Here is a 23,899-nt window from a genome sequence, read left to right as displayed (position 1 = left end):
AAAAATTATGACGATCGCTTGTGTTGTGATCGAAACGTCGTAGTTTTTTGTTTATTTAATTTGTATTAATTTAAACCTATTTACGTGACTTTACCGACAGACCCAAAGAATAATCATTGCTGCTCTTTGTGGCGTTTTTGCAGGCGCTTGAGCGGCTTTCCACATGAAGCACTGAGCTCCATATTGGATGCGTGGTCAGACTCGGGATTATTTCCAGCAGGAGTCTAACGCGTGCCACAACTTGTGGGTTTTATAACTCATCCGTATGCGATCCACCCTCCCGACCATCGCATTCATCGTTAACATTGCTGAAAAAAAACCGTAAGAGGTTGACGTTTCAGGCAGTTACCTTTTTTCAGAGGAGCCATGCAAATTGGACCTTTCCTCTGAAACAAGGGCCATTGCCATAAAAAAATGTCAGCATATATGGTCACTGTTGTAAGATAATGTTAATGACACGTGTGGTGCTGTATTTTGCAATTCTACACCACTGCCAATGTTCCCTTTAATTTGTTAGATACACTTCTGTTTGGTAGGGCTTGGCTGTTTTTTTAAGGTCAAGGTCTGAGGCACGTGTCATCATCTGTTCACGTCAAAAAACGGTTCGACCACTCATCGTGCATGATGTACATTCATGTGCACGTCGCAATGCAGTTGTGAACCCGCGGCTTGTAGACTGTCCCACCTGGTCAGGTACGCCACGCCAGCATGTCGCGTAAGACCGTTGCATACTTGCGCTACATTCGCCTCGACGCCACCATCCACGCAGTAGAAGCCAGATTGAACTTCGCATTTTTGGTGAGTCGTGCCCCCGTGGAATGGCAGTTGAAATTCTGGGCCCGCATTTGTTAGGAATGTAAAATGCCATCTTGATCGCCATCGCCTGTCCAAGGCAGGTAAAACAAAAATGAGCACCACATAGTTTTAAAGAACTACAGCTCCCATATCGATACAATTATCCTGCCGCGTGAACGTGGAATTTCCACCATCGGCTCAATAGAGATAAGCAGGGGTACAAGACCTGAGAAAAAAATATCCTGTTTTCCAATTGCTAAAATTCACTAAAGTAGATATTTGCTCTGAGTGCCAAAGTTATTAATAGTGGTATCTGACCTCAATATATAGTTACGTTGGTGAATTCATTGGTTCAACGTATTGAAATTACTTAAGTCAATGTAACATTAAACCATAGGCACAACTATCTGAACATTAAAATGTTTCAATTTAGAAGTAGGAGGTATGACTCAACTTAAACCTTATTCTCTTCTCTTGTTTATTCAAAGTAAATAGGGACACGTTTATTCAGCACAGTCCTCGCTCCCTGATCTAAAGTGGGGAAAATTATGACGGTATAAATCTGTCAAATGCAATTTCAAAACCTTTATTTGAATAACCAACTTATTCGTCGGGTGGTGGGTGGTTGTGGGTGGGTGGGGGGTGGTTGTGGGTGGGTGGGGGGGGGTGTTGTGGGTGGGGGCGGTGTTGTGGGTGGGTGGGGGGGTGGTTGTGGGTGGGTGGGGGGTGGTTGTGGGTGGGTGGGGGGTGGTTGTGGGTGGGTGGGGGGTGGTTGTGGGTGGGTGGGGGGTGGTTGTGGGTGGGTGGGGGGTGGTTGTGGGTGGGTGGGGGGTGGTGGTGGGTGGGTGGGGGGTGGTGGTGGGTGGGTGGGGGGTGAATATATATATTTTTATTGGAGCTTAGCCCAGCAAAAGCTTTGGGCGGGGAAAAGGAATCCCCTCCCTGTGACCGGAGCGACAACTGACGCCCGCCCGCCCGGCCGCCAGTGCCAAGAGTGGGTGCAGGTCGGGCTGGATCGCTCCGCCTCGCTACACAAAAGCAGCAGCAGCGGGAGGGGGAAGGCGGCCGTCGTCATCATCATCACCACCAGCAGCAGCAGCACCGGTGTCGTGTTGTCGTCAGCTTCCCGTGCGGAGACGGGGGAACGCTTCGCAAAATCATTGCGACGGCAGCGTTGTATTTTTTTTTAATGTTGGAATTCGTCATCGGAACGCAGGCGTGATGGGAACACAGGCGTGATGGGGACTGCGTGAGATGCCATCCAGCGGCGTTGTCTTACACAGTGAGGCCCGCGGTTGAATTTGCTGCTGCTGCTGTTGTTTGTCTACGGGGAGGTGAGTGCTTTTTTTCATCATTGTCGTGTGAATGCAGCACAAGCGCTCCTGTTAAATAACACGCACTTAGTACACGCGTATGTACAAGATACAACGGGTGTGCCTGCTGTGTGTCTTGTCGGTTGTAACAGGCGGTGTGGGACAATTATTAAGGGCGTGTACAGATGAAAGAGAGGGGGAGAGCGTTGCGTATTCTGTCTACTGCCTATTCCGTTTTGCATTTCCTTTTTACAATTGCTGATTTTAATCAACGCGTTTACAGATAACGTACCAAATGAGCGTTTGCTACGTGTGATCGCAAATGCAATCGCAATCCCACGGTGGTCCTCCACGTATGACGTCCAGTAGTTGCGTTTAATACAATGCCATCGGCCCATTTAGTTTTTGGCTTACCGGACCCGAGATTTTACGAGAGGGACATTTGTTTTGAGCGGGCCAAAAACCCTCTGGATCGGTTTCGACGATACGGGTCTCGCAGCCCTTCATTAACAAAAACGCTGCTGCTGCGGCTGCAGTATGTAATATTGGCACGAAATAATCCATTGCTTGTGGGCTTGGATTCCCGACGGCACGACCGAACGCTGAAGCGCCATCACGGGCAGCAGGAAAGCGGCGGTGTGCGATGGGAAATCGGGCGATTTCTACAGCCGACGACATGAGCTATATATAGGGTGTGAAAGAAAACAACGAATTGCATTCCGTGGCATGCTTAAGCAATTTTTTTTTAAAAAACCGACGTGCGTTCTAGAGCTCATTGTAATTTTTCATACCGCCCACCAATGCGTGGACTACTTTAGCCACCTCCACGAGTGTTCTTCTGTGCGCATTACGCTTGGTGCCGGTTGTGTGCGCGGGGTTTATTGTTGCCGTATCCTAAACATGTCATCGATACGTTTGAAATAAATGTACGTACAGATATATACACGCGACTCAAACGCACCAAATGGCCACCCAGCGCGTCCTTTTAAATGGAACGTATCGATGTTGCGCGTACCGTAGCGCGCTCCTCTGTCACAGTGTGTGGCGAGGTCGCGCTCATTTCCTTCATTGAACGGTGCTAACGGAGGAGCTTTATGTAACCGCCCGAGGAGGTCCTTTCAATATTATTTATCCCGTTTATTTATCCCGTTTGATATCCTGGAATATAGCTAAGTCTACTGTTATGATAATTACCAGTTTTTTTATTATTATTTATCCATGAAAGCGTCGGTGAGAGGCGTCGTATTGGTGCTGGAGTGGGGTTTTTTTTGTTGGCTTGACCCTCTTAAGTGCCTCATCAACATTCAATTTGAACCTCGTTAAGCTCAAATCCCGCCGCCGTCACCAATACCGAATCGAGCGTTGAGCACTGCGCGCCTATCTGACGGTCGCCTTGAGTCAGTGGTGGAAATTCGTTGTTCCTATGACAGGACTGGGCTACCCACGTAACTTAAAGCTTTCGTGACTGCAGGAATTCATGTTCTTTGGGTCTTTCCGTAAAGTCAAAATGTCAAAGAAAATAACAAAAAATAAACACCAGCATTCGTGGAAAAACTACGACGTTTCGATCGCTTGTGTGTGCGATCCAAACGTCGACGTTTTGTTATTTTTTGTTATTTTCTTTGAACCTATCGACTTGACTTTGTGTCGACATAACTACAACAACAACAACCCCTTGCTGGCCTTAAATCAAGTAGCAAATAACACATTCGTCAATACCACTGTCTTGACAGGAAAATATTATGAACAGGATGGCCCAAAGTTAGGACACACATGGTTATTTCATTGATTCTAACACTGGAATTAAAAAAAACAAGTTTTAGTACCGTATTCAATAAGTTAAAATTGTATCTATCATCGTTATTAATATCTACATTTCTTCTTTCCGTGGGGGGTCACTTCAAATCCGTTATTTACAAAGCTCGACCAAAAAAGCCAGAATGAATTGATTGCTAAAGTAATATATTTTTTTAAGTCCTGATTTTATTTCAAAAGAGTTAATGCTTGCATTTACGTGAACCGAAGTCGGTTTTCACGTTCCTTCAAATGAAATAACCCGATGTGATTTGTTGAAATAAATATAATAACCCTCGTAAGTCAAATGTTCGTAAGTAAGAGGAGTCCCAGTATGTTGAACTTTTTTCACACCGTACGTAGGCAACCGTGCTAATCGGAGATGCAGGGTCAGGGCAACTATGTGTCCTGACTTTTGGGCCACCCTGTCGAGAGTGGATAATAAGAGATGGAGATTGCATTTTGTACTACGTGATCATCAGGATCCTGATGAGAAAATAACATTTTGGAAAAATGTTTTCTTCTGATGACCGGTTCGAAACTAAGAAACAAGTAGACACAGCCTTACAAAGTGGTACCAGTATTATCGACCCCCCCCCCTTAGGGATGATGGGTTGCGTTAGCCATGGCTGAACTCAAGTGGCAGTCATTGCGAGCCCCTAATGCTTTACTGGGACGAAAGCTTGCCCCAGCAAATATTTAATGACACGTCTAATCGTTTGTGATATTACATGTTTTAAACAAGTCACGATTATAGTTTAACAACACCGAATGTGTAATAATGCAAAGCAAACAATGGTCGATCATTCTAATCAAGACCATCCTGAAAATTACCAGGCTCATTTAGGTTTTCTGGAAAAAATAAAATAAAGGACACATTAATCTCGGATTGAAGCTTTCGTGACTGCAGGAATTACCATACTCATTGGTTCTTTCGGTAAAGTAATTTTATTTTATTTCTACATACGCCACTTCACCGAAAGAACCAATGAGTAAAGGACACATTAAAAAAAAACAGTGCATATTTATTAGTTAGATCGAGACAATAACAGCGCCAGCGTTTCCTGCAGTTGATTCCCATTGGACGTGATAATGACTCAAGTCTGCACGTTACTTTCGCCATACTCGTATAAAGAAATCTGGCCGATGTTGGGGCTCAGACTAAATACGAATGAAACGAAGGTCGTGCAAACAAGTGTGTTAATGATTGGAGAAACGGTATACATCGGAGTGGATATAGCTGCCAAGCATAGTAGAACTATTTAACGATTCCAACAACGTGGGTTATTGAAGGTGGGACCACAATCTACATTTTTAAATAAAGTGGAGGGATGACAGCAGTGTGTGTCGAGTGAATTTTGGAATACCGATCCAGAGTCCTGGACAATGAATAGGATCGCACCAATGTTCCCAATTAACATTTTTATATCGGTACATATTACCTGCTATGATATGTGCATCAGAAACGTGGCCACTTGCAAATAAGATAGAACAAAAGCTGAAAAGTGCGCAAAGTAGCGTTGCGGAGTTGCATACTTAAAATGACATTGAAAGGAACCAGTAGATGAGAGAACATACGCAGGTTAAAAGCATAAGTGGGGCTGTTAAGGAAAGAAAGCGGGGCTTGGGCACGACACGTCCCGAGACGGGACGATGAGCGGTGGTCGAGACTAACGAGCGAGTTGCGGCGAGGGGAGGGGACGCGCCTACGAGGATGACCGCCAAGGAGATGGAGCGATGGGAATCAAGCCCGTGTTGGTGGATTGTTACATAGCTCGACCATGAGAGTTGATGATGGCTTGCACAGGCCTTCGTCCAGCAGTGGATTGGTCACGGTGGTGAGATGTTAACTACCTCGCCTGTTCTCCCCGTGCTCACGTAGATTTTTTTCTCTGCATTCTCTGGTTTTTCCCTGCACATTTAGAAACATGCGTTTAAAGTATTTGGCTGCGATACATTTCTATAAGATAAGCCACTTCATATTATTAGCTCTTTCGGTAAAGTCACGTTGAAGGGAAACAATAAAATAATAAAATATATATAAAACAATAACAATTCTCACGACGTTTCGACCATAACACAAACGGTCGTCATCAGGTGTGTCGGTTTGCATAAATGTATTTATTTGTAAACGGCGCATTTATTATTTATTTTAAAACGTCAGCGCCACGCGCAGCGATTTGGCAGTTTATTTAGAAGGACTAGTCCATCTATGTTCTGAAAAGAGGAGAGGGGAGACGAAAAATTGAATGTATGCTGTCTGAAAGCCACTGTAAGCGTGAACAATCAATTAAGACCTAAAATGGTTTATCAAATCTTTCCAATGATTGCTAAGCCAGAATCCATCTTCTCGGTTGAAATTGTCTCTGTGCTTGTATATGTGGATAGCCTCATGAACGAATCTCTCATGGTAGCCAGATGGCTTACAAAGAACCTCTGTCTTGGAAAAGTCAATGTCATGTGAGCCTACTGAATTATAACAATGATCTGCCACGGCCGAGGTGTTGGTCCTACCGTGTTGAAGGTCTGCTTTGTGTTCACGAATGCATTCCGAGACATGGCGTTTGGTTTCTCCAATGTAACTACTACCACAGAGGCAACTTAGTTTGTAGACACCAGGGTGCTGTATGTCCGGAATCACATCTTTTACAGATGGAACCAGATCACGGATTTTATGTAATGTGTTGAAACGGACCTGGATCTTGTGTTTATTCAAGATTTTGGAGATCTTTTTTGTGATCCCCGCAATGTAGGGTAAAGTGATGGTTTTGAAAGGCTCCTCAAGAGGGTCCTTCTTCATGGTTTGAGTGATAGCTTTGCGGATTGTATAGTCGGAGTAACCATTAGCCTTAAGGGCTTGGTGTACCGAAAGAACTAAGAATATGAATTACAGCAGTCACGAAAGCTTTAAATCAAAATAAGCCACTTCGCTGAGATATCATTTGTGACCAGGTCACTTCTAAATATAGAGCTATATAGCTCAGTGGGCCTTACCTGGTAAAACATTTATTTGTTGAAATCGTTTATAATAAAATATAACGCTAAAAACAGTACGAATAAACATGCCCATTAGTTGAGTACGGTAGGGTGGGCCTCTAAATGAAATGGCTGGAGAGTAATTAATCAGTCAATAGAATACAGTTTAAAATCCTACTGTTAACTTACAAAGTAGTGAACCATCTTTCGCCAGCCTACATCATTGACATGCTGCACCCACATGCCCCCTCAAGGTCCCTAAGATCTGGGGATGCAGATCTTCTCTGCATTCCCAGATGGAGGCTTCTGTTTATGGGTGACCGAGATTTTTCCCGTGTCGCCCCCAGGCTATGGAGAACCCTCTTCCACGAGGTATCAGAGATCTCTGGGTCTGTGGACATGTTTTTGTAAATGCGCCTTAAAACCTATTTACACGCATCCGCTTATTGGACGTTTAGATAATTTCGTAAAATGGATTTTTAAAACGTATCCGTGAGAAAATAATTTTAACGCAGAAGGCCTTGCGGCTGTGTCCTGTGCCGCGCTCTGAGATCCTTGACGGAGAGTGTGATATATAAATTGAATTCTAATTATGTTATTTTTCCTCTACGTAACGTTACCGAAAGAACCCTGAAGTCACGAAAGCTTTAAATCGAAATTGAATTCTAATTCTTACGTGCTGCCCCTGCGTAGCAGCAGCCAACGGACGGACGAGGGGAGAAGCCCACGCCTGCCTTCCCCACCATGGAGCCAACCAAGCAGAGAAGCAAGAAGGACTGGAGAATTGGCTACTTCAGCAATGCAAAAGCGAGGTGTGTGAGCCATCACGTCTCCCCAGGGGGGAGGGGGCTGGGGACTGCCGTTTTGTGAATGTCCACTGCTGAATGCTCCCCCTATTTCCTTGCCTTCCCCTCTCTTTCGCCGGTTCTTGTCCAGTAGTTTGTCCCCAAACTATTTGGTCAGTCTCTTAGTGTGTGTATGTATGTACAGGGACTCGTCTACTTACGAACGAGTTGGGTTACAGACGTTTGTTCGTAAGTCGATTTGTTCGTAAGTTTAACTTGATTCCTGTCGATTCCAAACACCGGTGTATGGCTTTAAAAGTTGTATAACCTCCTGTAAATGTAAATGCCACTGGTTCTTTACGTTCTGTAGATGTAGATGCCACTGGTTCTTCACGTTCTGCAGATGTAGATTCCACTGGTTCTTCACGTTCTGCAGATGTAGATGCCACTGGTTCTTCATGTTATGTTGATGTAGATGCCACTGGTTCTTCACGTTCTGCAGATGTTGATGCCACTGGTTCTTCACGTTCTGTAGATGTAGATGCCACTGGTTCTTCACGTTCTGTAGATGTAGACGCCACTGGTTCTTCACGTTCTGCAGATGTTGATGCCACTGGTTCTTCACGTTCTGCAGATGTAGACGCCACCGCCGCCATCTATCGCGCGGCGGTTGAACTTACGACTCTCGGTCCGAACAGGCAACTCGACATACGGACAGGTTTGTTCGTATCTCTGAAAGTTCGTAAGTAGAGGAGTCCCTGTATATTTAATTTATTTCGCACCATGCGTAGCCAAGTCTCTTTGCTTTTCATATGTTGTATTCATTTTTTTATTTACGACTTGCCTTTCTTATGCTATTCGTTGCGCACAGTTGCACTTTATTTTGCTCGGTCGGTGTTAGCCGCTGAGGGCGTGACGGGTTTTTGTTTTCATTTCTGTTGCTCTGTGAAACTCGGTACCGTTCCCATTCCGTTGTAATGCGCATTGATGCCAACTTTATTGAGGGCGATATTGGCACGTAAAATAAACATTCATTGATTGGTTTCATTTCGCTGATGCTGCTGCCCCAACCGGCTCATCCACCGTCTTCCTCCGCTTACCTTCCCTTCTCTCGGCCTCCACGCTGGAGTTGATTCTGCCTCTCATCTCTCGTCAGTTGACCTGACGACGCTTGCTGACCATTGTCACCTCATTTCCTTTGCCTTAGCAACAGCACCAAGGAGAGATCCCTGTTTTGTGTTCACTGTTTCTCAGTTCCTCAACCTATGCGTTCGATTTACTCCGAACGTACGCCTTTCCCAAGTTCGTTTTGCCAAAGAACTGTGTGGGAAAGGGAGTTTACGCCGCTATTTAGGTGGACAAATCCCACTGAGTTGTCACTTTCCTGCTGATTGACTTCAAGATCCGTAACTGCGCAAGCCATCAGCATTGTTGCGATTGTTATTTTATTTCCTCGAAAAATTCTGCGTGCAGATTTAAATGGTAGCTGTTTCCCGGCTATGTGGATTCTTATTCCGTTACCCAAAAATATTTGACATTTGTGCCTCTCTGCGCATAACCCCGCCTGGTCCTGATGTGCATACTGGTATGATGTGTAGTCTTGACAGTGAGCAGCCAGCCTCTAAAACAAAGCTTGCCAAATGTTTGGTTTGTAACCAGACAGGCCGGTTTACCGAACAGCTGGCCTTCCAGACCGTCCATACCAAGATGAGTGTCGTTATACAAATATGATGCTCAGTAACCGGGGCTTTGAACCTTCTGGTAATGTCCTGTTTGTACACAGCAGGCATGTTCCGAAGGATTGTATTGATTCGCACCAGTGACACCCCCCCTCCCTACCATCCCAAGCCACCTCCAACGATTCAATGATTTGTCTCAATCCAGGGGTCAGGATGGGAAACTCTCTCGTTTTCCCTCCCCCCCCCCATCTCCTTTGTGTTTCTTGTTTCCTTTGTCTCTCTCACTTGTACCATTTTGCTAATTCCCTTTGCCATAACTGGAACATTACCGTGCAATTCGCACACAGTTTGCAGACGTTATAAATAATCGATTTCCCCCCCCCCCCCAGCCCCACACCCCACCACGTGATTCGGCGCTTGCATCGCGAGCGCAAGCGTCGATTTTTCAAACCGAACCCTGACGATGCATTGTGACGCGCCCTGGTTTCACTCCCCCCCCCCCCCCCAGCATGCCCACCATCAAAAACGAATTCCGGCCACCCGTAGAATCTGAAAGCGCGTCGAAGGGAGGCACGGCAGCGCCGCGAAAGCCGACCCCTGCGACGGCTCCGTCCGAGCGGGCGGGCGTTCGTGCACAGGCACCGCGGCCTGTCGCGGCAGGAATCGTTGGTTGAGCCGCCGCGGAATGCGTCCCACGCTCCGCGTCGGCTGTGGGAAATGGTGCCAATCTGATATACACATCATGCATACATTTGGCCACGTGGAGTGTGCTCCGGATAGCCAGCGCCGAACGTGGGAAATCCGCGTGGGCCGTGACCGAGCGATTGTGCCTGCGGGGTGACCCTGAGGTCGGCAGTCTTAAACATCTGGAAATCCTGCAGCGGCCATGGCCGATGCGCGTCGTCGTTCCGTTGTTGTGGACAAAAAAAAAAACAAAAAACGTAGTTGGCCGCACCCGGACAAAATCTGATCGCCGCTCGCTTGTGGGCTACTGGGATGGAAAGTTCCATTAGGATGACGGGCAGTGGTCACACGGCTCCCGAAGGTTGTGCGCTCTGTAAACCGATCGTTGCCCGTCACAAACAATTTTCAACGAAACCCTGTTTTCATTGATCTCGACAAAAAAAACTCTTATCTCTTCATCCGATTGTCATGCAACGTTTTCATCATTGCCCATAAGCAGGCCCGGCCCCAGCTCCAGTTCCGATTGGGGGGTGGGGGGATGGGGTGCTGGGCAGTAGTTGAGTAGTTATATGGGGGGGGGGGGGCCACCATGACCGTGATTCACCGCTAGCGAGAGCGAACTTGAGTGGTGCTAAAGGAACATTTGGTGGGGGAGGGAGGGGGGGGGGCAGAGGGGGACCCTCTCTTTGCCTCCTAAGCGCCTCCGGTCCTGGTCATGAGCAGCACATCGTGGGAAATCAGAATATTTATACTGGGGGAATCCGATGAGCTACAAAGCTCTTTTTTTCACAGATGTCCAAATGATTCGGCGAGGCTTCCATGGGTGAGCAGAGCCCCCTCTCTGACCCCTCTCTGACCCCTCCCTGACCCCTCCCTGACCCCTCCCTGACCCCTCCCTGACCCCGCCCTGACCCCTCCCTGACCCCTCCCTGACCTCTCCCTGACCCCGCCCGCCCCCAGCGAGCTTTTTGGCGCGCTGGTCTAACGTCTCGTGCGAGCGCGAACATGCGTGTGTCTTGAGACCTGTGGCTTCAAGGAGTCGAGCCGGCTCACCTGGTATTCATTCCCTGCGCGGGCGTCCGTGTGTCCGTGTGTCCGTGTGTCCGTGTGTCGTCCGTGTGTGCGCGTGCGCGCGTGTTTTTGACACGCGCCGGTTTGCCGCTGGCTGGCGTTTGCGGACGCGGGCAGTGCGTTCCAGTTGAACGGACCGGCGTGCATGATGCCTCCAACCAGTCTCCTCCGCTGTACCGTGTTTATACCATCATATTGACAGTGGAAAAGTTTTCCATTCTCCGCGTACCTGCGAGCATACGCGCGCGCGCGCGTGTGCTCGCTGTGCGTGCGCGCGTGACGTTAATTTCACTAAGGCGCGAGGGTTTCACGCTGGTTACTGCTGCGACAGAAGGGAGGTTGAGGGAAAGGATTTGGCAAACGGTCAACAAGTGAAACAAATGGAAATAGAATGCCGGTGGAATGATGGCTTGTGTGCCAAAGCGCTCATGAATGGGGAATTGACCCCCAAACATCCCACTGCAGAGGGACCTGTTGTGAAGTTGCCTGGTGAAGCTTTCTTGGGTAGATAAATAACATGAAGATAATATTATAAAGCAGGGGTAGGGGAACCTTTTTTCTGCCAAGGGCCATTTGGATATTTATATAACATCATTCGCGGGCCATACAAAATTATCAACTTAAAAATTAGCCTGTTATATTTGGTCAAACATTTAATTAACTCGCCCCTAATATGATGGCTGGAACAACTTCTCTTTGGGTGAGGCGTGTGATGATGTTAGCTGGTATTGATGATGTTAGCTGGTATTGATGATGTTAGCTGGTATTGATGATGTTAGCTGGTATTGATGATGTTGTTGCTACTCGCGACTGCTTTTCCAGGTTTGCTCCTAGATTTATTGAATTTCGAGTCCCGCCTGCGGTTGCCATCGCAGGGCCAGAGACCAAATGATTTTGCGGGCCTTGTACGGCCTGCGGGGCCGGGCGTTCTCCACCCCCGTTATAAAGGGATGTGGTTCAGCGCTGTCTTCACTGCTGAAGCTGGATGAAGGCCCCTCCACCCCATGTACTGTGCGCCATGGGGGTTGTTTGACCATACTTCATGCTGGTGACCATGCGTTAGTGCAGGAGGGGGCTCAGAACCAGTTCAGATATCACTCGCCACTGATATTAGACGCGGTCTGGAATTGAACTCGGGTTCCCGGGTTCGTAGTGGAGTGTGCCCGACCACCGTTTCCACTCAACCCTCGAGATAAGATAATCGCATAATTCGCAGCGTCATATTGCATCATGCATCATGATCGGTTTTCGTACAAAGTCAAATCCGTTCCGGACTCAAACAAACACGGTGCATTCCTCGTCCCTCTCTCATTTACAGCCCCGAGCTAGTTGTTCAAATTCTACATTAGTGTGGCAGGGCCAAGTACATCCACAGGAAGAACACTTTTGGCGTCTTATTAACTAGTGCTAGTTATATTTTCCGGGCACCTATCAGTTCAGTTCAGTTTATTTTGGTATAGCCCTGTGAGCCATTTGGCTCTTGAATCGGGTGCAACCACAACAAACAAAAAAACAAAAGCACGAACAAGAAAAACATCTTTAAGTGACTACGTGTGACTGTGCAAACAGAAAATCCAAGGAAAAAAAAACAGCAAAAATATTCTTTGAAAATGCACCGCACACCAACGCTGTGTGCAAAAAATCCCAGTACAGTGCTGTCCGTGCAAAGTGTTTTCTGTGTTTTTGCAATTTATCCTTCGCGTTGGGCAATCACTTCCCGTCCACACACACACAATACAGCCGCACACGTGGCTTGCTCGCTGGGCCGCATGCGTGTGGTGCATTCATTCGCAAGCAGTGGTCGGCGAGAAAAATGCATCGCTCTGTCTGGGGTGATCGGTGTCGATTTTGCGTGAAGTTCTGTCAAGTCCGGTGTACAGCTATTTTCTGGATGCAGTCTTATCACGATGTATATCGCACGGCCGCTCGTCCATTCGCCGCCGAGCGAAGGCCTACCTGTGCCGTGTCAGTGATGGGATTTCTTCTGGTAACATACCTCACCGTGCTGGTCGGTGCAGGTTGGTAGAGAGATGGGGAAGGGCAGGACTGGTTAAGATAAGAGTATTTGTCCGCTATACATTTCCACTGTGATAAGCCACTTCATTGGGCTATCATTTGTGGCCAGGTCACTATTGAAAAAGAGCAGTATAGCTCGATGGGCTTTACCTGGTAAAATAAAAATAGTTTATAGTTCATATCACTCACTGCTGTTATCTACGGCCAGGAATTTAAATCGGACCGCCAGGCTAATAACACAGTGCAATAAACCACTGTTCGTCTGTCTATCTCTTGTATATACAGGGACTCCTCTACTTATGAACGAGGTTGGTTCCAGAGGTCTGTTCGTAAGTCCATTTGTTCGTAAGTCCAACTTCACTCCTGTCGATTTCAAACATGTTGTACGGCATGTACACTAAACACGGGAAATGGCTTTCAAAGTTGTATAATCTCCTGTAGATGCCACTGGGTCCTCAAGTTCTGCAGATGTAGATGCCACCACCGCCATCTATGTATTGTGCGGCGGTTGAACTTACGACTCCCGGTCTGAACAGCTTCAACTGGACATACGGACAGGTTTGTTCGTATCTCTGAAAGTTCGTAAGTCGAGGAGTCTCTGTACACAAATAGTATGTAACGTAATCATTCGTAGGCCGTCGTCTACCAAAGGTAGCGTGCAACTGTGGTGACCACAGAACAGACCCTGGGTCACGTACCGACTTGGCCCGATTCACAAAGGAGAGCTCACAGCGCGATGAACTTTCCAGCTCCTCTTGCAGGAGCATCACGACCACTACTTTGTGCAGTTTCCCGTATCAGGTGGTAACGCTGCTTATCGTGAGAGCTCGGAGTGGACATTTTTTTCTCGTCACGTATCGGCACAATTGCTATTGTTTGGAAGAGTGGGGGGGGGGGGGGGGGGAGAAAGCATAATTGGAAATTGAATTGAAACTAAAATAAATCCGGAGTAATGAGGAAATGGGCCACTGTGTCGATTGTGTGCGTATGTATGTTGAACTTTTTTCTCAGCGTACGTAGCCAACCGTGATAATCGGAGTCAATATGTTGGGTACAGTAGAAACCGGACACGGACAACCCCGGGGGAGCGAGGCCGGCCGGGTGTGCTTATATTCGCAGTAGTGTGCTTGTAGCAGAACTTTCCCTTCAACTTGCTCAATTGGAATCTACGCAGCATGATCCCCCCCCCCCCCCATCCACTTCGAGAGCTTGGCAGGACCCTCCTGAACATGAGGTATGAGACTCAATGAGGCGTTCCTGGGTAAACAAGCAGAATAATAATAACAACGTATACAGGGTGCTTAAAAACAAATGTGAACACTTCGGAGAATTTTCAACAATGCCACAAGCAGTGTACTGCCTCCGGGAACAGGAGACCACCTGGAGAATATTCCAGGCCACGTGTTGACAACGATGGCGAACAAGTGGGAGACTCTTTGACTTTTTGAAGCTATTAATATAAAAAAAAATCATGTGTATTAACCGTTCTTTCTTTTACTCGCTTTCTATTAACTCAATCTGTTGGTGTTGTTGTCGTTGTATCCTCAAATCTTGTAACTCAATTTTAACCCACTGCCCAATGTGGTATCGACTGCAAACTTGGTATACTTATGTCATACTGATGACAATACTATACAGTGAGGGAAAAAAGTATTTGATCCCCTGCTGATTTTGTACGTTTGCCCACTGACAAAGAAATGATTAGTCCATAATTTTAATGGTAGGTTTATTTGAACAGTGAGAGACAGAATAACGACAAAAAAATCCAGAAAAACGCATGTCAAAAATGTTATGAATTGATTTGCATTTTAATGAGGGAAATAAGTATTTTACCCCTCTGCAAAACATGACTTAGTACTTGGTGGCAAAACCCTTGTTGGCCTTCACAGAGGTCAGACGTTTCTTGTAGTTGGCCACCAGATTTGCACACATCTCAGGAGGGATTTTGTCCCACTCCTCTTTGCAGATCTTCTCCAAGTCATGAAGGTTTCGAGGCTGACGTTTGGCAACTCGAACCTTCAGCTCCCTCCACAGATTTTCTATGGGATTAAGGTCTGGAGACTGGCTAGGCCACTCCAGGACCTTAATGTGCTTCTTCTTGAGCCACTTCTTTGTTGCCTTGGCCGGGTGTTTTAAGTCATTGTCATGCTGGAATACCCATCCACGACCCATTTTCAATGCCCTGGCTGAGGGAAGGAGGTTCTCACCCAAGATTTGACGGTACATGGCCCCGTCCATCGTCCCTTTGATGCGGTGAAGTTGTCCTGTCCCCTTAGCAGAAAAACACCCCCAAAGCATAATGTTTCCACCTCCATGTTTGACGGCGGGGATGGTGTTCTTGGGGTCATAGGCAGCATTCCTCCTCCTCCAAACACGGCGAGTTGAGTTTATGCCAAAGAGCTCCATTTTGGTCTCATCTGACCACAACACTTTCACCCAGTTGTCCTCTGAATCATTCAGATGTTCATTGGCAAACTTCAGACGGGCATGTATATGTGCTTTCTTGAGCAGGGGGACCTTGCGGGCACTGCAGGATTTCAGTCCTTCACGGCGTAGTGTGTTACCAATTGTTTTCTTGGTGACTATAGTCCCAGCTGCCTTGAGATCATTAACAAGATCCTCCCGTGTAGTTCTGGGCTGATTCCTCACCGTTCTCTTGATCATTGCAACTCCACGAGGTGAGATCTTGCATGGAGCCCCAGGCCGAGGGAGATTGACAGTTATTTTGTGTTTCTTCCATTTGCGAATAATCGCACCAACTCTTGTCAACTTCTCACCAAGCTGCTTGGCAATGGTCTTGTAGCCAATTCCAGCATTGTGTAGGTCTACAATCTTGTCCCTGACATCCTTGGAGAGCTCTTTGGTCTTGGCCATGGTGGAGAGTTTGGAATCTGATTGATTGATTGGTTCTGTTGACAGGTGTATTTTATACAGGTAACAAGCTGAGATTAGGAGCACTCCCTTTAAGAGTGTGCTCCTAATCTCAGCTCGTTACCTGTATAAAAGATACCTGGGAGGCAGAAATCTTTCTGATTGAGAGGGGGTTTAATACTTATTTCCCTAATTAAAATGCAAATCAATTTATAACATTTTTGACATGCATTTTTCTGGATTTTGTTGTTGTTATTCTGTCTCCCACTGTCCAAATAAACCTACCATTAAAATGATAGACTGATCATTTCTTTGTCAGTGGGCAAACGTACAAAATCAGCACTGTATTCTATAAAAAATGTTATTTCAAATTTTTTTATACGTTATATTTCGGCTTGGATCTAATTGTCCACACTCAACTGACGTTGGCTGTAATTGCCCAAGGCCCCCTTACGTTATGGCAAGCTTCGGGGCCACTTCCTGGAGTCGTGGAGTTCTTCCATTACGAGTACGGTACATTTCATTAAAGCGTGTTTTTTAAAAAGTGTTTTTTTTTTAAATATTACGTATCACCATTAAAATCGATAGTCCCATATTCATGTTAACATTTTTTTGAAGCAGCCTGTGTGTATGAACTTCCCTCACCACCATTGTAAGGCTATACCACTTCTCCCAGGCTTGTGCTTACAGAAGGACTCTTTATAACAGTCGGCTCCAGTGTTCTTATTAAGCACCACGAGCATTAGCAAAACACAGTCATGTCAGGTACGTATGCTGAACTTATGTCGCACCTTGCGTAGCCAAGCGCGCTAATCGGAGGTTCCGGGGAAGGACAACAAACTAACAACAACAACAACAAGAAGCAGTTCCAGAGAACTGAGTTTGATCGTAGAGTTTGGGGACTCGTCGTGTGACGATCATCGATGGTGGCAGGAGCACAACGCCCCTCTGCTGTGAGAGAGGGTGTTTAACACGTAGCAGGCTTTCGCGACCAATAGTATTCATGATAAAGGTTTTTGGGTCAGATCGCGTTATTTATAAATGTGTCGTAACCCTCCACCACCCGACACGGCCAATCGGCAAAAAAGTGTCACGTTGACAAAAGACAAATAGTTCACTACTTTAGCCCACCGGTGTGTTGGAAGAGTGAATCCACAACATTTACAGTTTGAGTACGACGTTTCGCTGGTAATTACATCCAGCATCATCGGGCAATTCGCCAGAATGGTAAAGCCCTCGCTTGCTCCCGGTCTTAAATAGAGCAGCAGGGTGACGTCATCATTTAACTCATTTCAGGTGCAGTGATTTGAGGCGGAGGGGGGGTATTGTAATTATGTAATCGACAGACGGGACGTAACATCAGCGTAAGACTAAAAGAACATCAAAGAAATATTAAATTATCTCAAACACAACTGTCGGCAGTGGCAGAACATGCTTGTCAACAAGGACACTCAATTGATTTTGATAACGTTGAAGTGTTGTGTAAAACTAATTATTACTGGCAAAGACTAATTAGAAAATCCATTTAAATTGAGAGGAATAGAAATAACTTTAATCGCTCTGACAGCTACAGGCATAGTGCGGCCTGGAAGCGTATAATTAAATAATACATATTACAATTCCTTATAGGGGAAACACATAATAATTAACGGATTACTAACATAGCATATAATCACTAACACACATTAGAACTAATTACTAATCTACAACTCATTACTAATCATAACCATTGACTGATTACTAATCGATTACATAATTACAATACCCCCCTCCGCCTCAAATCACTGCACCTGAAATAAGTTAAATGATGACGTCACCCTGCTGCTCTATTTAAGACCGGGAGCAAGCGAGGGCTTTACCATTCTGGCGAATTGCCCGATGATGCTGGATGTAATTACCAGCGAAACATCGTACTCAAACTGTAAATGTTGTGGATTCACTCTTCAACACACCGGTGGGCTAAAGTAGTGAACTATTTGTCTTTTGTCAACGTGACACTTTTTTTGCTGATTGGCCGTGTCGGGTGGTGGAGGGTTACGACACATTTATAGATAACGCGATCTAACCCAAAAACCTTTATTATGAGAGAGGGTGTGTTTGTGATAACTTGATTTGCTTTAAATGGCATGTTTCATTCAGTATCATTAACACGCGTCAAATAAAAAAATTCTCTCCGCTGCTCATTGGAACACTGGGGCAGTGCAGTGCTCATCCTCTGCAGGGGCTGTCCATAAATGACGTCACGCACCTAGGGCGGGGGGGGGGGGTCAGACATTTGTGACGATGTGTGACGATGGGGGGGTTGAGAAATGTGACGTCACATCAAAATGCGCAACTTTAAATAAATATAGACAACACATTCTACTTAATTAGACTTTTTAATAAATGTTTTCTTCTACAACATCAGAGTGCAGCGCCACATGAAATACGCACGACAATGACAATAGTTTAAAGCGATTTGAAGCATGTTTTATATATATTTTTGGGGGGGGGGCAGAGCTTTGTGACGTCATATTTGAGGGGGGGGGGTCTGACTTTTTGTGACGCCGTGTGACGAGGGGGGGGGGGGTGAAAAATCGCGTGATGTCATTTATTGGCGGCCCCTAAGGCAGCTGTGGAAATTCCACTTTCCCGTGGCAGGAGCTCGTCTCTGCATAGCTCGACCGCTGCCTTATAACGGTTAGATTTGATGGGTTTATAGTGACACACTAGTGCCATAATGCCGTTGTCTTTTATGCAGGAGTCCCTCCCTGCACCGACTCCCTGGACTCTGGTCACGGCCGCAGCCCTCCGTTGATTTGTTTGCCAAATTGCATTAGCGGAGTGCCTGGCCTGGGCTTGTGGGAGGAGATCGGAGCACAGAGTGCCCGGAGAAACGAAGACAAAGATCCCCCGTATAGCCTTTGACAGACCGCTGGAGGGGGTGGTTGGCCAACACCACGCCCGGCCGCCTTTGTCTCCCTATAGTGGCGATGTTTACACACAGCACCAGGTACCCATTTGAGGCCGAGTGGACCTAGGGGAGGCCCAGGACCGGTTCAGACAATCGTCACCGGTGTTGGCCGTGAGCGGGAATCGGAACTCGGGGCGTCGGATTCATAGCGCAGCGTAGCACTAACCGCTGCGCCACCGCTCCCCACCCGGATACACGCACACATTCCGAGCAGCGGCCTCGAGGCCCGAAGCTACAACGCCACCAGTGGAGGGACTCTTCGATTTACGAACGAGCTGGGTTCCTGAGGCCTGTTCGTAAGTAGAGGAGTCTCGGACTACCCAGGGCATGAGTCCTTCCATCCGTGTGCACGAATCAAACTCGGACACGTGCTCAGCCTGCCGAGAGCCGGCGAGGTCGGACCCACTCGGGGTGTGGGAGTGGGACGGTACAGACACGCGTCGAGGCTATTTAGTTTTGATTTGAAGCTTTCGTGACCGCAGGAAATCCATGCTCTTTGGTTCTTTCGGTAAAGTCACGTGGGTATGAAATAAAATAAATCGCGACGTTTCGGGCACAACACGAGCGACCGTCATCAGGTGGAACAGATCCAGCAGGGGGGAGAACCGCTGACATCGTTCTCCGGCTGCATCTGTTCCGCCTCTTCCACCTGATGACGGACGCTTGTGTTGCGATCGAAACGTCGCGATTGATTTTATTTCATACCCACGTGACTTTACCGAAAGAACCAAAGAGTCCGTTATTTAGATTATTATGCTGCTGTGGATTTCCACGTGATAAGCGCTCTTCGTTGTGGCTATCATTTGTGGCGAGGTCGCTTCTGAAAAAGAAGCTAATGGCTCAGCGTACCCTTACCTAGTAAGATGAAAAAAAAACAGTTTGGTTTTACTGTACTTGTATATATGTTTTGAGTGATTTGTTTACCGTGCCTATAATTTACACTCTTATCGTGTTTTTTTAGTTGTTTTATTATTTGCTGTTGTGACATTCTGGCCTCGGCCTACTGGACATCTGTGAGAAAGAGCTTTAGAGCCCATCGGATTCCTCCAGAATGAATACAGATTCTGATCCTGTACCGTACTCTGTTGTAGGTAGTGATGCAGCCCCAGCGGGAGTGGAGGTGGGGGGGGGTCGTGCAATCTCCATTTGTCGTTGCAGAGGTTCACGGCTTTAATCCCAGAGGCCACCCTTGGCTAACGCTGCGATTTGTGTGATAACCACGGTAATGCTACGCGCCCCGCCCGCTTCATTCACTCCCAGCGGATGTCAAAGATCCCCTCTCCGCACGAGGTCATTCCCAAAGACTGGGCCGTTGTGCTGCGTGCCCGTACGTCTCACGGATCCAAATTTGAAAACTTGACACCGCAGGCGACTCCTTTTTAATGTCCAGCGCACGGCAATCGCTGCCGCCCCCAGCCCCGAAGGCTTGACAGGAATCTCCCGAAAAGGGAGTCACGATTGGCTCGGTGAGGCTTTCCTGAGTAAGTCGACGCAATCAACGCGCCGGGCTCATTCCCTGCACGAGGACCCGCGGGGAGGGTCCTCGGAGTGGGGAGTGGTGGAGGCTGAGCACTTGCCGTCGAGTGCTTCTGCCTGGCATCATTAATTATTCATTCGGAAGAGCTTCGCCAAGAATTATTATATAATTTTTTTTAACACCGCCGTGGATCCAGCGTTAGTAAACGGTGCAGGATTGCGCAGTGTGTGCGTAATGACTCGGCGCCGTATCGAGCAACGGCATAGAACAAGAAGCTCGGCGCGGTCGTCAATACCGCCGCCTTAAAAAAAGGGGAAAAAATATCCGCAACTGGTGACGTTTTGGGCAATGGTTCTTCTTCATAACACATCGACAGCCCAGAGCGATTGCGTGGCCTGATCGCTTGAGACTGGCACCGTACACCGTGAAGCCCTGATCTAGAAATATGTTCAGTTTCAGTTTCTTTATTTTGGTATAGCCCTGTGAGCCATTCGCCTCTTGAATCGGGTGCAACCACAACAAACAAAAACACAAAAACATGAACAAGAAAAACATCTTAAAGTGACTATGTGACTGTGCAAACAGAAAATCCATGAAAAAAACAGCAAAAAGCACCGTACACCAACGCCGTGGGCAAAAAATCCCAGTGGGATGTAAGTAAAACAACAACAACCACAAGAAAACTTAGATTAAGGCCATCAGTCTAACTCCGTACTACAACAAAACAAACATGTCCAAACCAAAACGCGTTTTCGAAATCACCAAAAAATAAAGCCATAATTGCAACGCAACAGTGATCATATGACCGCACTTTAGCTATAAATCGGTTTGTGTGTGTGCGTTTATAACAAACCTATTGTAGTCCACATGCACTGTTAATAGGGATTGTTTGACCATACTTCACCACTGTGGTCGGTGCAGGTTTACATTCATCTCCGATACGTTTCCGAAACGCTTTTGGAAATTCCGCTTTGCTATGATGCGAGGGACAGCCACTGTGTCAATGTTGTGGTTGTAGCGGTGCATCCCAATTAATTTGATTCATATCCAAGGGAAAACGACGTTTTTTTTTAAAATTCCTATAGGTATTAGTCACGGGGGTTCGCCTAACCCCAGGGATTGGCAAACTGCGTCTTCAAGCGCTGCTTTCGTGACGTTATTTATTCAGGACCGCCGCCTCGGATTCACCGCCACGGTGCATTGCCGCTCTTGAAAATAGTGAGTTGTATTTTTTTTTCTCACCGAATTAGAAAAAATAAATAAATGGCTCCTCTTGTTGTTTCCGTTGCCGACCCCTGGCCTAGCCCCAGCAGCCACGAGACGTAAACGACCATTCGACCGCTATGTGAAAATAAATGTATTCTTTGCATCGAAACGCCACCCTGAATCGCGACGATTCACTCAATCGTTGGGTGGCAAGCAAGCGCGCAGTGCACGTGCACAAGCAATGCAGCCTTATGCAGGCCACCAGCTCAATAGAACTGAATGTGATCTGGAGAAGGCCAAGAGTTGTATTTGTACTGTGCATTCAATGCTGCGCGTCTTTGTGTGTGTTGCCAAATCTATTCCATTTCCGACCCGCACCAATTTTTCTGGTGCGCTGTGGGGTTTTCGCGTCACTCGGTGACCGGTGTGTGCTGCCAAGAATAATCGTAAAGCATGCGCGTACGCGAGATCGTATTAGCAGCACGCTGGAGCTCTGTGCAACGGACTAAAGATGCAGAGTGTTTTTTTTTTAAATTCAAGATTCCCCCGACCACCCCCCCCCATTCCACCACGCTTCCTCCTCCTGCATCAGCGCTGCTGCAAAAAAACCGATCTCGAAAATTCTCTTTCAGCGGTGAGCGGGGCAGCGGCGGGGAGGGAAGGGTAACTGTGGGGGTGGGAGACGGTGGTGGTGGTGGTGGTGGGGCGGTAGGCGGAGTGCGGGGTGCGTGAGACCGCAGGGGCAGCATTCACGCTCCGTCAAAGTCGCAAGTGTTTGGGTGGGGGGGGGGTGGGGGGGGCACATCCTGAATTTTGAGCCGAGTCGACTGAAAACGAAGGCAGGAGTTCTCGCGCAGCGGCGCCGGCGGGCAGGAAGGCGATGAGTGTGGCCCTGTCGGTGCAGCGCGTCCGAAATTCGGTGGGTCCCATCCGATCGGACCGAGCAAAGGGAAAAGGCTCTGCAGATGCTGCAGGGCGGTGAAGTCGCTCTCGATCATTCTCCGCCTTGTTCGTTGGGTACCCCCCCCCCCCGCCCACTCCTCTCCCGGCGGCCCCCCCAATTTGGACCATCCACCCTCTCCAGCAACAGCCCCAAAAACTCAACTACGGTTAACGAGGCCACAATACAGGGAGGGGACTGGCACTTCTCGTCATCGTGTCGTTCGTCAGCAATTTCCACGATGACGTTGTTGTTGTTTACGCCTGCGTTTTGCGTCGGTAATTTATTTGAGTCGTATTCTTTGGGTCTTTCGGTAAAGTCACGCAGATAGGTTCAAAGAAAGTAACAATAAAACTACGACGTTTCGATCGCAACACAAGCGGGCGTCTACAGGAAAAGCCGTTGTTTTCGTCTTTGACCATTTGCTTCGTCCTCTTTGGTTCTTTCGGTAAAGTCACGTAGAATGAGAATAAAATGATAAAATAACACAATAAAATTCTCACGACGTTTCGGCCACAACGCAAGCGTTGGCCACAAGCGTTGTGGCCGAAACGTCGTGAGAATTTTATTGTGTTATTTTATTATTTTATTCTCATTCTACGTGACTTTACCGAAAGAACCAAAGAAGATGAATCCTTGCAGTCACGAAAGCTTTACATCGAAATTTCATTTGCTTCGTGTTCGTGTTTTCTCGCCGCAACGTGGCGCTGACGTTCCCCACCCACATTCGGCTCTCTGTGGACACACATTTTTCCAAGCATCCGTAATAAGTCAGTAGCGTGATGATGAAAATTGAAAAGTGAACATCTTTCGACAAACAATTGAGCCATCCATCAATTGGTATCTCTAGTAAGAAATCATCATAAACATTTTTTTGTTATACCAGATAAGACCCCCACTGAGTTATACTATACAGCTCATTTTCAGAAGCGACCTGGCCACAAATTATAGCTCAATGAAGTGCGCTTAAAATTTTAACACGTAGGCTTTCATGACCAATATAATCCATAATACAGGTTTTTTTTGGGTCAAATCGTGTAAATAAATGTGTCGTTTAAACCCACCATCACCCGACACAGCCAATTAGTAAGGGTCGTCACGTAAACAGAACTTGCCAATTCGTCACTAGAACAGCAACACCGCTTGTGTGTTGGAGAGCCAAGCCACAACATTTACAATGTGAGGACGACGTTTCGCCAGTAATTACAACCAGCATCATCACCTTACTTAATTGGCTGTGTCGGGTGGCGGCGGGTTTAACGACACATTTATATATTTACGCGATCTGACCCTACCCCCGAAACCCCCCTCCCCGCCCCCCTGTATTTATGGGCTTGTG

The 23,899-nt window shown here is 47.1% G+C and overlaps 1 protein-coding gene across 7 annotated transcripts in view; it reads left to right on the top strand.

The window, feature by feature from the left end:
• Window positions 1-1,703: 1,703 nt before the first annotated feature.
• The window catches only part of LOC116945232 (nuclear receptor coactivator 7-like), a 70,207-nt gene continuing 48,011 nt past the window's right edge, over window positions 1,704-23,899 (top strand). For 3 of the 7 annotated variants that reach the window (XM_076068985.1, XM_032959543.2, XM_032959541.2), the window contains exons 1-2: window positions 1,705-2,129; window positions 7,572-7,690. In XM_076068985.1, coding sequence (XP_075925100.1) covers window positions 7,623-7,690 — 68 coding nt within the window. In that variant the 5' untranslated portion in view covers window positions 1,705-2,129; window positions 7,572-7,622. Of the gene's footprint in view, window positions 2,130-7,571; window positions 7,691-23,899 lie in introns of all 7 variants that reach the window. The other 4 variants (XM_076068986.1, XM_032959544.2, XM_076068987.1 and 1 more) reach the window with 3 other exon arrangements.

This window comes from Petromyzon marinus, chromosome 23, assembly GCF_048934315.1.
Source record: "Petromyzon marinus isolate PM22_M1 ecotype Great Lakes invasive population chromosome 23, UKy_Petmar_22M1.pri1.0, whole genome shotgun sequence".
Taxonomy (NCBI): Eukaryota; Metazoa; Chordata; class Hyperoartia; order Petromyzontiformes; family Petromyzontidae; genus Petromyzon; species Petromyzon marinus.
This window is presented reverse-complemented; position numbering and strand designations above follow the sequence as displayed.